Genomic DNA, 15,645 nt, shown 5'->3' with positions numbered 1-15,645 from the left:
AGGAACAGCCCATCCAAAGCACCCTGGAGAGGAGGAAAAGGGTTAATGGTCATCAACAGCCAAAGACATTGTGATTTGCTGTAATGAGTATAGCTGCAACAGAATTTTAGACTTAGGGGAGAAATTTCCCCCTTCAAAATTAAGCAATAGCTGTAGATGAAAAGACTACACCTGTCCCTTGGGAGGGGACAGATCCAGACTCTTTAATAGCATTGCTCCAAGGTCAGGGGGGATAAACACGTGTTTTCTCTCACTAAACCAGCTGTAAGCAATACAGAAATGCAAACGTGCATCATACAAAGCTGTTTTGGTTTGACTTGTCTTCCTCCCTGTTGGGGTACTACTAACCACAGCACTCCATCATGTGCCAGTTACCAAACACAAGATCAGTGTTTCCCCCAGCACAACTGCAATTCAAGGAAAAAACTGCACATGACACATTTAACGTCCTACAAAGTACAACCTATGCTTAATTGCTGCCTTTTCCCCTCTGAAAGTTATGCAAATATCTTTCCAAGAGGAATACAAAATAATTCTGGCACAACATTTTTTCCACTTATAAGGACATGAAAATCTTATTTATGTCTTCTGTAAGGCACAGTACAAAACAGTATTAATACAGTAGAAGGTTCCTGTACATCATCAGTATGGGACATCAGACTTCTTAGGTGTAAATTTCAGCCTCTTCTTTCAAGAAGGACCAAACTTCCAAACAGCAGTTTTTCTGAAAGTGTGAATTTGAATAAACTCTTCAAATGCTGACAACTTAATCTACTGCAAAGTAGATTAAAATGTGTAAAAATAACTTAAGACTGACACTGCTAATCTGTAGTCTCTTTCAAACTGATTTCAGTCATTTATTTCTCTCTTGTCATCCCCCTCAGGCAGTGTCATGGCTCAGAAGGGGCAGGAAATAGCTTGTACCTTAGCACTCAGCTCAGGCTGACCCTGCAGAGGGAGGAGGATGCCGAGAGCTGTCTCAATGCTCACACAGCTGGTCTAGACTCGGCTCCTAGCTCTCCTGCACGGCTTGGGCAGCACTGCTGGGCAGACCATGCTTTTCAGCAAAAGGCCTTTGCAGCACACGAATCCACTCAGGCACAGCACTGGCTGTGTCCTGGTCTCTCAGTCACTGTCATATTCCTCGATTTTCAATTCCTCTTCCTCCAGGATGGCCTGAGCCGCGATGGGCTGGGGCTGGCTGCCAGGCAGGTCACTCCCGCTGGACTGGCTGGAGGGCAGCGGGAGCCCCTCGGGATCGCCGTCGGCACCGTCCCCGTCGCAGCAGAACAGCTCCGGAACCCCGGGGTCTTTGTCACCCAGAGCTTCCAGCTTCAGCCTGCAAAAGCACCAGTGCAGCACGGCGTGACCACGAGCCCACGGCTGCACTCCCGCAGCCAGCGCTGCAAACAGAGCCTCATTCCCTCTGGCACAGGCACCTCGGGACTGCTCAGTAACACAGATCACTCCCTATCAGGATTCCTGAAGGAAGCAAATTCCTACATTTCTCTGCACTGCGGTCCCAGCACACAGAACAGATGGAAAAGGATGATGGTGTTTTCAGCAGGAAGTTACCCCTCAGAACAGACGTTCAGTAACACCCCATCAACTTATTAATGCAGATACAAAATGTCAGTATTCACAGGTACGCTGCAGGGAAACTTAAAAAAAAGGAAGTTACAATTAATTTGAGAAGCTCCACACCTTGTGGCTCAGACCAGGGGGATTACAGAGAAATATACTCTCCTTCCTCCCTGATCAGCAACCAAAATGGCTTAATACAACAGCTGGGGAACAGGATGGCTCTTGGAAATACAGCCTGGAAATTCACAGTTACACTCAGCAGCAACACCAGGGACGAGTAGGAGATGCTCTGTCAGATGCATCAACAAACTCTGTCCTGGTCAGGAGATGAAAGTCTGTCTCACTGCAGCTGTGAACATGATTCTTTTCTAGAAACAGAGCAATTAAAAAGCTTTTTAAATTCCAGAGGTATCACAGCTATAGAAGTGTAACTGAGGCTCTGCTGGGGTAAATGAAGTCTCTGATTCACAACAGAGCACCTCATGCCATGTCACCCCTGAGCCTGCACACGCAGCCTCTCAGGAGGGCACTGCAGTCTCACAGGACAGAAAACCTGGGTTTTCAGTATTCAGTAGCTACAGCCTGACTACAACCCATGCATGCTGAACAAAGGTTTATCCTAAGCAGCCTCACAGGCAAAACTTCTATAAAATAAAACCAGTGCAGCTATCTAATTTTAGATTAAATAAGTCCTAAATAAACTTTTAAAAATACTTTGTCTTTCTACAGGGATACAGCTTCTTCAAAGGAAGTAAGAACAATTCCCCACTGCACTTTCTTTCTTACCTTCTAATACTCAGGTGAACACAGAATGTCCTATCAAACTTCCAGATTGTTTTGTCTCATATTAAACAACAGGCAAAAGGCACTAATCTCTTTGCATCAATTCACTTCTATTCTCACAGAGATGTCTTTAATAGTAAAGAAAATGTTTTATTCAGATCATGTGCTAGAGAAACAGATGTCTAGGACAGAGCTAATATTTGATACAATGGAAAAGAAAGCTAAACAAGGATTAAAAGCAAGACCTGAGTAGAAACACTGCTACAATATTGTAATGATAAACAGATTTGAACTGGAAAACCGGGAAAATTATCATGCTGAGGGAATGTCACATCACAGAGATATGTGATGAAAGGGTTATCTTCTCCTTCATATATGACATATATATAAAGTCTTACTTTATTTAAGTCCAGACAGAAGTTCAGCTTACCTCCCAAAATGTCTTTTCAGTGGCAGCCTCCCCACGTCTTGGATAAAAGCAATCTGAGCTAGGAACAAAGAACCACCAGTATCGTATTAGGCAGATCATTGTGAACAGACAGTTGAACATACTGGCAAATAAACAATGACCTTAGTCGAGTATTCCTGTATATATTTGAAATATTTTGGATACCAAAACACTGCGCATGTAACTTTTTTCCCCCAAACTGTTACAGTTTACTACAACATATTTACAGATGGCCTACACACAAAATCCCACATTCCTGACATTCATCCTGTGTATTTATCATGTAGAGCTATTATTCCACAGCCTACAAAATTCACCTGATGTCAAGGCCTTAGTTAAGAGATGATGCTTTTTATTAGAGACAATTAACAACAGCATAAGTGACCCAGCTATCTAAATACCAATTTTTGCATTATGTAACACACAAAGTAAATTTTTCTGCATGAACTGTTTGCTAATGTATTATCTCAGAAGATTTAACTTTTTTTTCATGCACTGCAGACATGAATTTTGCTTCTTTTATTTGTGAAAGGCTTTTTGAGGTGTTCTAAGTCTGTTGATGTTACAGGAAAGGTATCAGTAAGCAATGAAGATCTAGTCAATATTGCTTATTAGGTTTCCAAAACTCTTCTCATCAAATCCTCTGGCAAATATAATAAAAGCCCTAAGCCTAGAGAGCAACTTAATCACTGCAGTTGGACCAACCTACCAGGGCAGCTTTAATTTTGGGCATCTTTGGGCATCTTTGGGCATCACCTACATAACATTTACCATGGGAATTTATCACACTGAGGCAAAAGCACAAACAGTACTGACCTTCTGGCTTATCAAATTTGTCAGTATGTTGCAACTGTCAAAAGAGTCCAAGATCAAGAGTTACACCCATCTTACCTTGGTTTCTCATCGGGTTTGTTAACATAGCAAGGTAAGGCAGCAGCTCTGTCTGAAGGCACTCAGGTGGTAAACAGAAGCTTGAAAACAGAGATTTTGCAGCAAGGCAATTTTCCTGATACTGTAAGAGTTGGGGGGGAACACAAGTAAAAAACCTGGTAAACCATTATTAATGCAGATGCTCTGTACTGTAACACACAGACTTTCTTCCTGCCTGCTACAGGATGACTACACACAAGCTACTTGTGTAGGAGAAATGAGACCAAAAGGAAAGATAAGCAGTTAACATATACCAATCATAAAAATGGTAGAATCCTTCAACTCTGTCTTTTACTGGGCATTAAAAATATTTTTTAAAAATTGTTCCTTGATTACTGAATTCCCAACCCATCCAGGCCAATGCTTTTTGCCAACATGTTAGTTCAAATGTAACAAAATGCCAAGACCTGCCGAACGAGCTATTTCTGATAAACACATAAACCACAACAGCAGAAATGTCTTACACTTATACAACTGTTCAGTGTGCTTCAAACTGCACCAAACTCACACAGGAAATCAATTCTAGAAATACTGAACAGTATTTCAATGCCAACTGTCTCTCTTAATTTAGGATTAAGACTCTCCCAGGAGCATGCCAGCTTGGACACAGGAATCAGACTTTGTCAGAGGCCTCCAATTTATTTTTACATTAAAGGAGTGATGCAAACTGCTCTTCTAGGAAGTGCTTTTTAGAAGCAGATTACATCGAAATAGGATATTTGACAAGCTTAGCACTTGTGATCAAATTTCATCTATACTATACTCAATAGTCACACCTTAGGAAAAAAAACCCTAAAAACAAAACCAAACCAAACCAAACCAAAACCAAAAAAAAAAAAAAAAAAATCAAGATTTTACCTTTTTACTGATCAAAAACCACTGGGGTTTATGTAAGGGTCGGAACCCCATTCCCCCCTGCTGGTGGGCAAAGGCTCTGGATGTGTTGGAGTGGATGACCCCTCGGGTAGCCACAGAGGCACTGTAGTTCTCCATCACAAGCCGTGTCTAAGAGAGAAATTGGGCCTTGTGTGAGCTTGAGGCAGCTCATCTGCACTGAAACACACTCACTAACTGCAGTGGCACAACATGCACAGCATTTTAAAGTTTAGATTACTGCAGAACTTTCATTCAAAGCAGCTGAGCAAAAAAGAAACAGCTTGATTCCTTCTTAGCACAAACATATTCTACTCAAAATTCTTCATAGAGTGCCCTACAAACACTACAACCCACCATAATAAACACTGACAGAAGCTGGACAAAACGTTGGCTCTGCAACTCTTCTGCAACTGATGTACTTTAGCATTCATTAACAATTCATGTCATTCACACCCTAAGTTTGCAGCAAACATTCAAAAATGCAGTAAAAAGTCAAGAGGCTCAATGTTAAAGTACTTAAAACCAAGTCTGTGCCTATAAAAAGATGACACTTACACTCCAGTTACTACAAAGGACATCAGCAGTGCTCAAATATTCACTGGCTCTCACCACATCATCTATATCAGAAAAAAAGTCCACGTAGTTCTGGTGAAGGTAGAGATTGAATATGCTTCCAGACTTATGTGATTTTTCCACAATACCCTGTTAGAAGAAGAAAAGTTCAGATTTTACAAGTGGATAAGGAGCAGGATCCTGTGTATAAAAAGCTGTGACATCTCGGTCAGGGAGCTGGAACACATGGTCTGTGCCGTGGTGCCCAGACACAACAAGGAGCTGGTTTGCCCCAGTGGTCCCTTCCAAATGAGTTATTCTGTAACTCAGACAGACTGAATGCACACCAACTGAGATCAGTAACAGAACCAATGTGACTGAGAATTTGCACCAATCACTTAGCAGTCTTGGTTTGTTTCAAACCCAGCTGAACTCATGGAGCCATTGCAGGAGTACCTCAGGCTGAATGAGCAAGGTGTCCCGATGGTGTTTGGACAGGTGAGCAGGCAGCTGAGGGGACTCTGCTTCTGACACTGCTTCTCCTGCAAAAGATTGCACAGTCTTTAGTCCTTATGTTCAGAAACGTTGTTGGCAACTGTCAGCCCCACCAGCAGCTAAATTATAGCATTTTCCATTCCCAGAAAGCTCTGGGACAGGCACAGGTACTTAATTATTATAGTAAATACTACATAGCCATCAGCACACAATTAGTTGCATTAAGTTTCATGTAACAAATCTAATCGAATTATTTTTGTATTCCCTCCCCTCACTACTTCTCCTCAGTTGGTTTTGGAGCCAGTATTGTGAATTACTACCAAAATGTGCACAGCCAGTGGCACAAGGGACCCCGATTCAGCTGAGTTTATACGGTTGTTATTGACCAAACATCCCAGACAGAGGCCATCCAAAGCCTTACTTTAGCAACTCCAGCCATTAGCAGCTGACATGCTTTGCCCACCGAAGGGGAGAACAAGTCAAAGTTTTCTTACTTTTGCAATAAATTATTTTCCCCAGAGCATGGAAAAGAAAGATGGATGCATCTTTGCCACCAATAGCTTGTATCTCTTGGTCTTCTGAGGTATCATGTCTACTTTTCTTTTGTACTTTGGATACTCCTGCTTCCTCACATTTTATTGTGGAGCTCTTCTTCTTCTTTGACCAAAATTCTTTCTCCAATGACCAGTCTATCAATAAAATAAAAAAATAAATTCAAGACAGAGTACATGATTCTGCAGAAGTTTTCTATTATGTTGGTACTGCTGAAGTTCTGTGTGAACAAACAGTAATTATGAAAGGAACAGAACAGGTTATATAAATGGGAGCACTATGAGAAAACTCATTTATTAGGAACACAACCCAGTCACCCAAATTAGCATCATTCATTATCTTCATTCCACTTCTGTCCTTTAAGCCACAGCTGAGGTACCAAGTACTTTTTTGAACAATAAACAGCTGTCTTTGAAAAAAGCATTCAGGCTTATCCCTTCCACTTCTGATACATTCCCCACTTGACCATGTTTAGAATTTCATGTTTATAAAGCACAAGTACAAATATATTTAAATTATATTTCAGTTACATCCTGTTTACGTATCAATTTGTCTTCTACTGGCATTATCTGTACAATAACCTCCCTGAAAGTGGCAAAGAAACCCTTTCATTTAGGTCATTCTTCCAACTGCCTACTATCTTTCACAAAGTTATGAGCCTCATGAAATAAAACTTATTCTACTCTAAGTTAATAAACTTGGAAATCTTCACCCAGAGTTTGATTTGGTGGCATTTGAATGTTCCTTATTGAGGTAAGAGAATTTATCCTTTAGGTATTTTTCTTTTCTCCCACAATTACCATGGATCTATTTTACCCATTAATAGTGTTACAAAGTGAATGTATCAATTGTGCTTACATAGATACACACATGAAGAAACAAACCTTACACACATAAAAACAAATGCTGCATGCTGCAACAAGGAGATTGGGTGTCTCCCACACCTGTTTAAGTATCACTGGCTACCAATCACTCACCTCACTGAAATACCTGCACAACTAAAGGTGTTCTGTTCAAGCACCTTCTCAATGTTAGAGAAAATGTGAGAGGAGAATAATCAGTGTGACTTCAGTATATGATTCCAATAGTCCACACACAAGAAGCTCCAAAGTCATACATCTCTGTTCTCTCCCAAGTTCTAACTCTCATGGTTTTACATTTCTAAGGTAACTTATTAAAAATTACATAAACTAGTTATTTTAAGACTATTTTGATTGCCTCGGGGATGTGTCCAGCAGTGAGATACTGCATGCTTTCCTCAGGTATCACCAATCTACTATTCATTCTTACTAATGGCATAATCATCCCACTGAGAGCAATCCTCTTGTTTTCTCATTAACACAGAACAATCCAAGCTTGGTATAGCTGAAAACATCATCAGAATATTTGACCTTCAATGTCTGCAAGTTAAATGTAGAAACTTTATTCTCTGCTGTGTGTAATTTAACTAACATTGCCCAGCTAATTTCAATATACTCTAAAACTCAAAGTACAACACTCCCTCTTAAGAAATGGGCTCGAAACTACCTTTTAATCTTGTATTCCATGAGCACATTTTCTGTTTGCAAAGCAAATGAGAAGGAAAAAATGTGTGCCAGAAACCGTATCATTGCTAGCTCTACCTCACAAAGCAGAAGACAATTGATGAGTCTGTTTCCTTAGTTCTAAGCTGAATGCAAATGATGTCACCATTTCACAGTCCTTAGAATGAACAACACAAGCCAGAGTACTCCTTTTACAAACGCAACTTGCATACATCATTTCCTTAACAATTACTGAGATGTAAAATGCTCGTAAAATGATCAGTTTAGGAAATGCAACAACCACGCAATGAAAAGTATCCCTTTCGAACTAAGGTTGCATCATTAAACCTTTGAGCAGCAAACAAATAGCAAAGACAGCAGGGAGAAAAGAGGGTATTTCACTAAATTACATCAGCATATGCATACATGTCATGGTTTAACCCCAGCCTGCAACAGCTGAGACCCACTCATGCCCCGACACAGCCTGTGTTTGTTCCTGCTCCACAGAAGCGTGTCAAGAATGTTTATGCAACTCACCCAGCTGTGCTGCAACTGTGAACAGAACATGTTTTCAGCAGAAATGGTCAAAATACCACTTCACTTAACAAAGCCACAGTTTTTTACCTTTCATAGAGGAAAACTGAAGGCTGTTTATTGCACTTCTTATGTCACCTGAACAACCTCTGCAAAGCAACTCCAGAGAAGTTCTATCAAGGGTGTAATTCTTCTCTCTGTTCTACAAGGAAAAACAGCACTCAAAACAATAGAAGAGCAGGAAAAGGAGTATTTGAACATGGCTATGACAACCCACCTGACACACACCATAAACAGACACTGTGTACCCACCATGTGCTCAAACTACGTCATACTGCAGACTTTAAAAAACTTAATCCATTTAAGCACACTGTCACAATTTATGTAACAATATTAAAGAGAAAAATGCACATAACTCTTTGCCAGGTGTCACCCAATATGATACTTGCTTGTAATCAAAACAGTTCAGGAGTAATACAGGATTCAGGTTCATGACTTCTTCTGGCCTTGCTGGATACAAGAAAGATTATGTCTCTTCCTATTGTTTGTTTCATTTATATAGTTACTGTAATAAGCACAGTGATTTTCAGAAGTAACTTTGTAGACTGGGACCACAGGTCAAGTGAAACTAAGCTTGTTCCTTGCTTTTTGTTGCCCTGGTGAAAATGGTTTTTTTTGGGGAGATGTGGGGCTCTGCTATCAAAGATCAAATACAGTAACAAAAATAACATATTTCAGACATAAAAGTGTGCAATCTTTTGAAAATGGTTTTTTTTGGGGGAGATGTGGGGCTCTGCTATCAAAGATCAAATACAGTAACAAAAATAACATATTTCAGACATAAAAGTGTGCAATCTTTTGGTCCTAGCACTGCACAGAAGTTATGAACTTTGACAACTTACCATACTGGCTTCGGCTGCAGCTATTCGATTAAGAACTTTCATCATATTTGTCTGTGCAACAGGCTTGAAACTGTCGAAGTTCATTAAAAAAAAATTACTTAGTTTCTAACCTCTCAATTATTCGAAGCACGCTTTAATGAGGTAAAAGATCTTACCTAATATTGAATATACACAGCTCCTCTACAATTTCCGTGGGGAACAGTGACCTCTGGCTGCTGTCTCCACTGAAGTTATCTGAGATTATGAAGACAAGGGGGCACCTACTTGTACGAACGAACCTCCTGAATTGCAGAACAACAAAATGTGATGAAAATCAAACTCCAGCTTACCGCAAGTGGCTAAAGCTGATAATTAACAGCTTATTTGCCACCGACCTGAGGATGTCATGTAGACTGCCAGGCTCTCGGTAGAATTGGTTAGGAATATCCTGTGCAAAACAAAGAGCTGCTGTCATTATATTCAGATGTAAATACTCTTCCACAGACTGACTGTCACAGCACACTGCATAGCCACACATTTTTAATTCCTGGTTTGCTTGCTGTAAACTACATTTTAACACAGCTGACACTGGACACAGTCAGAGGAGCAGCAGGGGGAAACAAACCCACATTTGGCACAGTATGTCTCACTATGGAAAATTATCACCTAAAAAGAAATATTTTCTTTCTGTCTCAGTTTTCTAAGACACAGCCTTGGGTGTCACACTGCCTGTGAGCAAGGGTTTAACCCGGAGGACAAACACTCCAGGAAGCAGCTCTGCTGGGGAAGAGGGCAGGATACCCATGTGAGGTCTGACAGGACCCACTCAAGAAGGTGACTTTATAAAGACAAGTCACACGACCCTCTGCTTCCTAAATTCTACAATGCATCACTTTACCCTGCTAGAATTTCTGCCTGTTTTGGTCTTAAAAGTTTACAGACAACCTGACTATCAATTTCTAAAGCTTCTCTCAGGTGAAGAATTGAAAAGTTCCGAAAGAAATTGCTATTGAAACACACTTGTACACAAGTACCAATAAAGCCTTGTCCTGCAGCTGCCCACAAGCCCTCAGTTCACACCTCTGCCCTAAACACCACCACCTGTTTAAGACCAGGGAGTAAGTGCTAAATTTCAACTGTTTCTGCTTGTGGTCATTCTCATGTGTTTCCTACTCTCCTGCATCATTAAACAACAGGAATAGTGGTGGTTTTTCCACTCTTTCTGTTTAAACATATATATATATATGTATTTCTAGAAACTTTATCATCCAGAAACATGGGAATGACTTCTCAATATTGTTTGATCTACTTTTTGATACTGTTACATATTTCTGTGCTCAAACCAGACTCCCATTTCTGCCTGACTACTTGCTTCTGTGGCATAACTACAGGTAGGACGTGGCTCTAGACTGCTGCAGAGACCCAAAAAAGTAATGAAGACCTCATCTGCAGTAAAGCAGACAACTTTGGGAAACACCAACCCAGCATCTGAAGCTAGTTAGCATGTAAATATTACAACAAAAGGTACTGTTTTCAACATAACATTTCACAAGTTTTCACTTACTTCAATAAGAATAAGCTTTTTATCATTTTCTGAGGACTCTCCAAGCATCTGAAGTTTGTTATACTTATTTGCTCTTAAAAGAAAATCTTGAAAGAGAGCTGCTTGGGCCTGACTCGGAAACGTATGAAAATTTGAGTCTGAAAAAGAAAACTAATTAAAAATATGTATTCTATATTATACCAAGTAAAATATAAATACCCACACAAACTAATACCCACCCGTGCTATTTTCTGACAGCAGCAATGAACAAGACCTTTGGCAAACATGTGACAAGCACAGCAGAATTTTTAAAGGGGTGTAATTCAATTGAGGACTCAGACAAAGACACTTACCTCTTTTCATTTATTTGGTTCAAATTATGTCCAGGCTATATAGAGCTCCCTATACTGATCTGGATCATCAATTATTTTGGACTGAACACTGTAATAAACCTAAATCCCTTTCCAGAAAAAAGCAACAGAAGGATTCTCATTAAACACTAAGGAATTGACTTACATGGATGTGGATCTGATTTCATATGTGACAGACAAAAAAGAAGCAAAAATACAAGATAGAAAACCCACTAAAGTAACTGGAAGGGAAAAAAAAGATAAAAATAAAAACCCCCAACATACTTACCATGGTCAAACATACTTCTCAAGTCTTCCTTTGTAAAGTCTAAAGAGAGTGGATTGGTCCATTCTTGCACCTGAAGGCCAAGATCTTTGGCTAGAATTTGCAGAGTTGCAGTTTTTCCACAGCCAGGAGGGCCAGTCAGCAGCAGGACAGAGCCACCCTGACACAGAGATACAAAACATAATCACAAATGTGATAAATAAAGGCTGACAGTTGGCTGAAGATGAATATTGGTTGAATTTCTCCTACAGTTTCTCTGGTAACGATCCTCTCTCCCAGAGAAACCCCAGTCATACATTTTGAGCTGTTAATTTACCTGCTGAGTACTCGGACAGAGAGAACCAGGCCAGGACTCTGAGAGCCTTGCTCTGTTCCTAATGCCTCTGGTACATAAACTGCATGTGACTGCCACACAGCAGACAGGGAACTGGAGAACCAGCTCTGGAAAACACTAGGCAAGGCTGGCAATTTGTGTCTAAGAACGCCTCTTACCAATAAAGATTAAAAACATCCTGTTACACCAGCGCAGTGCAACTGGAAATGTGTCAGGAGACTTAAAAATTAACCTGGGAGAGATAAAATGCAGCTTCAAGTACATACTGAAGAGTTGTGATTTATGACTGGATGCCAGAAAATAACATTTCTGAGGAAAATCAGGAGCATAAGCCCAAAACAAATGTTACAAGCTCTAACCTATGTTCTTAGAGTTTTCCTTACAATGCAGAAGATACACAATCACTGCCTCTCTAAGGTGAGGTTTTTCTCTGAACTTGAAATTGCATCCAGCTCACTTGTATGGTTTGGTACCTCCAGCTGTTGATTTTAGCAACTTTACCTGCTTTGTCTGCCTCTGAAATATATGTGTTTTTAACCAGGTTTCAACTTCCTCAATCTTCTTTTTTTGCACAGCGAGGTCATTCTGAAACAAGGTTAAAATATGTGAAAGTTATAAATGAAACTCTAGGTTTCTACTAAAAATAGAGAATAGAATAAATGCTGACTAAAATATCAACGGACACGTTGGTATGTGTTCCAGTTACGTGTGTGCTCTGCAGAAGCAATGCCACAGGTAAGGATCATCATCTCAACCTGTTTCCTCAAACAATCAGTTTTCCATTCCTTGTAGTCAGGAAATAATGAGCTATTTATTATTCTTTAAGTAATAACACTACAATCTTGTCAGTGTCAGGATATTCCATAGCTATCGCTGAGGCTGGTCCTTTTGACTTTTATTACTCTAACACTGCAGAGGTTTTTGGAACTTCTGCAAATCCCACACAGCTGGGTTTTCCCAGTGCTTGGAATTATCAGATGCGTCTGGAATTCAGTAACAGGTTCAAAAGTTCGCAAGTGACAGGAAACAACATATCCTCAGCAGCTTTTCCTCCTCAGGAAGCCTGTGGGAACATGTGTCTGCTACAGATCAAGAGCTCGCTGGAGTGTGCTTTGTGCACTGGCTGGCAGTGAATCCCTGACCCAGAACCCCTGTGCTTTACCCAAACAGGGTCTGGTGAGAGCCTGGCCCGTGCAGGTTAGGACAGGAGCACAATGTGTCCCTATGATGTCACTGCTACACTGGCACTCGGAGGAGCTCTCACACCTGAGTTTCAGGTTTGTATCTCTCCACCCAGGGCAGCTCATCCTGGGCCCGGCTCCGGTTCTGCCTGGACGTGGCACGGGGCAGATCTACGGCACACGGCTTCGCTCGTTTCCGGGGAGGAGCTTTGGCTTTGCTGTTCTCTGGCACAGGGCTCAGGTCCTTCTGCTTCTGCCCACGGCCTCTGCCAGAGCTGCCTTTCAGCGGCTTCACAGGAACTGCACAAGGGGGAACACCTGTGCTTCCAAAGAAGTCATCAGATGCATGTTCCAGCCAATCCGTCACCTGAGGAAACACAAACACTGTGGTAGCAATGCTGTGCTCTCCTCCCCTTAGCCGGGCACAGCTGCTTCTAGGAAATGGGAGATTTTTATGGAGTGTGCACTTCCCCATCCCTGGGAGAGTCCAAGGCCAGGCTGGACGGGGCTGGGAGAAACCTGGTCTAGTGGAAGCTGTCCCTGCCCATGGGAGGGGGTGGCACTGGATGGTTCTATGGGCCTTCCAACTACAACTGGTCTGGGATTCTGTGACTCTTCTGTATTAAAAAAACAGCTGCATCATTGTGCCAGGAGTATTTTGCAACAAACTGGCACATCAGAACAAGTTGAGAACTCCACAAACACACATCCAACCTAAAGAATTAAAAAAGAACGAAAAAGCAGCATCAGCTTACTCAGACCACTTTTACATCAAGGTCATATTCACACTGTCTCTGTGTAGTTTTCAGTATGTGGCACTTTTTCCCCCTTTTAAAACAATATTTACAACGCAACCATTTGTGTTTAAAAGTTAGACACAGAGAACAGTTATTGAGGCAGCACAGTAAAATCAGGGAGTGTTTGCTGCAGTGGGCAGCTTGGGCTGAACCAGAGCCCATGCCAGTGACGAGGAACAGCGCTGCTAACAGCACCGGTGTTTAACTCTGGATTTGAGGAACACCCCCTGGGACAGGGCTGCAGCCTCGCCTGCCACTGCGACTTCTCAGAGGCCCAAATAACACCACAGGGGCCACATGGCAGCCCCTCGGTGCAGGGTTCACAGGCTGGATTCCAACACCCCTTGGTGGAAACGTGAGTGACAGAACAGACACAACATCCCCAAAAATGGCCGTGAAATCCTCCAGCTTACACACCTCATAAACCAACACAGCACAGTGCTGACAGACAGGACACTGCCTGACAGCTGGCTGCAGCAGGAGGCTCTGCCTGGAATGGGCTCAAACAACTCCAGCAAGGCCCTGTTTGCAAAGCCCCGGGGGGGAATGCAGAAGGGGGGGGGTCACACAGTTTTTGGGGTGCATAGTGCTGAAACCAGCCTGACTCCTCCATCCCAAAGTTCAACGTCCTGAGAGGGAGCTGAAGCTGTGGCAGAGCTGGCAAAACCCCCAAAGAAAGGAACAACTGAGTGACAGCACTGAGAACTTCTGCAGAGCTGCAGAGCTGGCACAGCCTGGGCACAGCTGACTGAGGGGGCAGCACCTCAGACTAGAAAAGCCCCGTCCCAAATGCTAACAGCAGCGTCTCCTGACATTTCCCTTCCTGGGGGGTGTGGGGATTCCGCCCTGGAGTGGGGACGATGTGATCTCAAGGTCACTGCCTGAGGCTCAGCCAAATGCCCACAGTCGGTGTGAGTAGCATCAATCTCTATTCAGTAATTGTTTCTGCTGGCTTTAATACAATTACTTCAAAATTCAGATTCACAGAATCATTAAGGCTGGAAAAGACCTCCAAGATCATTGAGGCCAGCCTTTGCTTCCTATTTCCACTGCTCACATAATATTAATTATATTCATATTTCAACAATTGCTTCACAGTGAACTGTAGCAGTGCTTAGAGTCCCTGTTCTGCGTAGTGAATAATTCTGATTAAGATCTCTTTGTCTGATCATCATTAACTACATTTGCATGAATAGACCTGGTTTGGCGTCCTTAACCGTGCAGGACACAGCTGTGTAAGGCTCAGTTACAGGACGGGCTCAGTCGCGGAGCCGTGACCCACGGACCAGCGCTGGGGCTGGCCTCGGGTCCGGGTGCACCCGGGCTCCTCTCCGGGGAGGGTCCGGGGGCGGTTTGCGGGTTTGTGGGAGGTCTTGGGGTCCCTTCTGCACTTTGTGGCTCAACGGGATAAACTGATAAACTTTGTCAGAAGCTCCCACTGTGCCCGCGACGCCTCAGCAGCCGGCAGAGAGCAGCGGCCGCTGCACCGTTCCTCTCACACAAGCTGGGTTTGGCTCAATTTGCATAGTTACCCGCAGAACCCCGTGAGAGGGCGAGGGGGAGGGGGGTCCCTTCCACACGCAGTGACACCAAACCAAATCTCTCCCTTAGCAAAAAAACGAACAACCCCCACTGGAAAAGGACAAACTGCCAATACAGAGCCCACGGAGGAACTGCCGGGCCGCCGAGTGCCCCTTCCCCGGACCCACCTCCGCCGGCCTTCCCGGGCTGCTGCCGGACATCCTCGCCCGGGGGGACCACTCCGCCGACGGCCCCGCTGCCCCCGCCGGGCCCCGGCGGAGATGCGATCCCGGGGCCTGGGACTCGGTGTGACTCGGTGCTCCGGGGGGAGGCAGAGCGCGGGGTAACACTCGGTGTGACTCGGTGCTCGGTGCCCGGCGGATCCCGCGGAGCTCTCACCGCTCCGGTCCCGGCCGGGCCGCGTCCCCTCACACGGCGACGAGGGGTCCTTCCCTTCCTCCGGCTCTTAGCTGTC

The 15,645-nt window shown here is 43.1% G+C and overlaps 1 protein-coding gene across 3 annotated transcripts; it reads right to left on the bottom strand.

Moving 5' to 3' along the window:
• Positions 1-153: 153 nt before the first annotated feature.
• RAD17 (RAD17 checkpoint clamp loader component) lies at positions 154-15,643 on the bottom strand. 3 transcript variants are annotated; one of them, XM_048291299.1, is made up of 16 exons: positions 15,359-15,643; positions 12,938-13,219; positions 12,173-12,256; positions 11,341-11,497; positions 10,723-10,859; positions 9,554-9,606; positions 9,335-9,460; positions 9,180-9,249; positions 8,368-8,479; positions 6,163-6,357; positions 5,630-5,715; positions 5,177-5,323; positions 4,604-4,750; positions 3,707-3,827; positions 2,798-2,855; positions 154-1,339 (listed from the first exon to the last, which is right to left on the bottom strand). In XM_048291299.1, exons 1-16 carry the CDS (start codon positions 15,389-15,391, stop codon positions 1,126-1,128), a joined length of 2,022 nt encoding a protein of 673 aa, XP_048147256.1. In that variant the 5' UTR covers positions 15,392-15,643; the 3' UTR covers positions 154-1,125. The 3 variants fall into 3 exon arrangements, with proteins under 3 accessions (XP_048147256.1, XP_048147257.1, XP_048147258.1); XM_048291300.1 differs by lacking the exon at positions 12,938-13,219; XM_048291301.1 differs by lacking the exons at positions 12,173-12,256; positions 12,938-13,219; positions 15,359-15,643 and having other exon boundaries at positions 10,723-10,872; positions 11,341-11,394.
• Between the last annotated feature and the right edge of the window lie 2 nt (positions 15,644-15,645).

Source organism: Corvus hawaiiensis, chromosome Z (assembly GCF_020740725.1).
Source record: "Corvus hawaiiensis isolate bCorHaw1 chromosome Z, bCorHaw1.pri.cur, whole genome shotgun sequence".
Lineage (NCBI taxonomy): Eukaryota > Metazoa > Chordata > Aves > Passeriformes > Corvidae > Corvus > Corvus hawaiiensis.
This window is presented reverse-complemented; position numbering and strand designations above follow the sequence as displayed.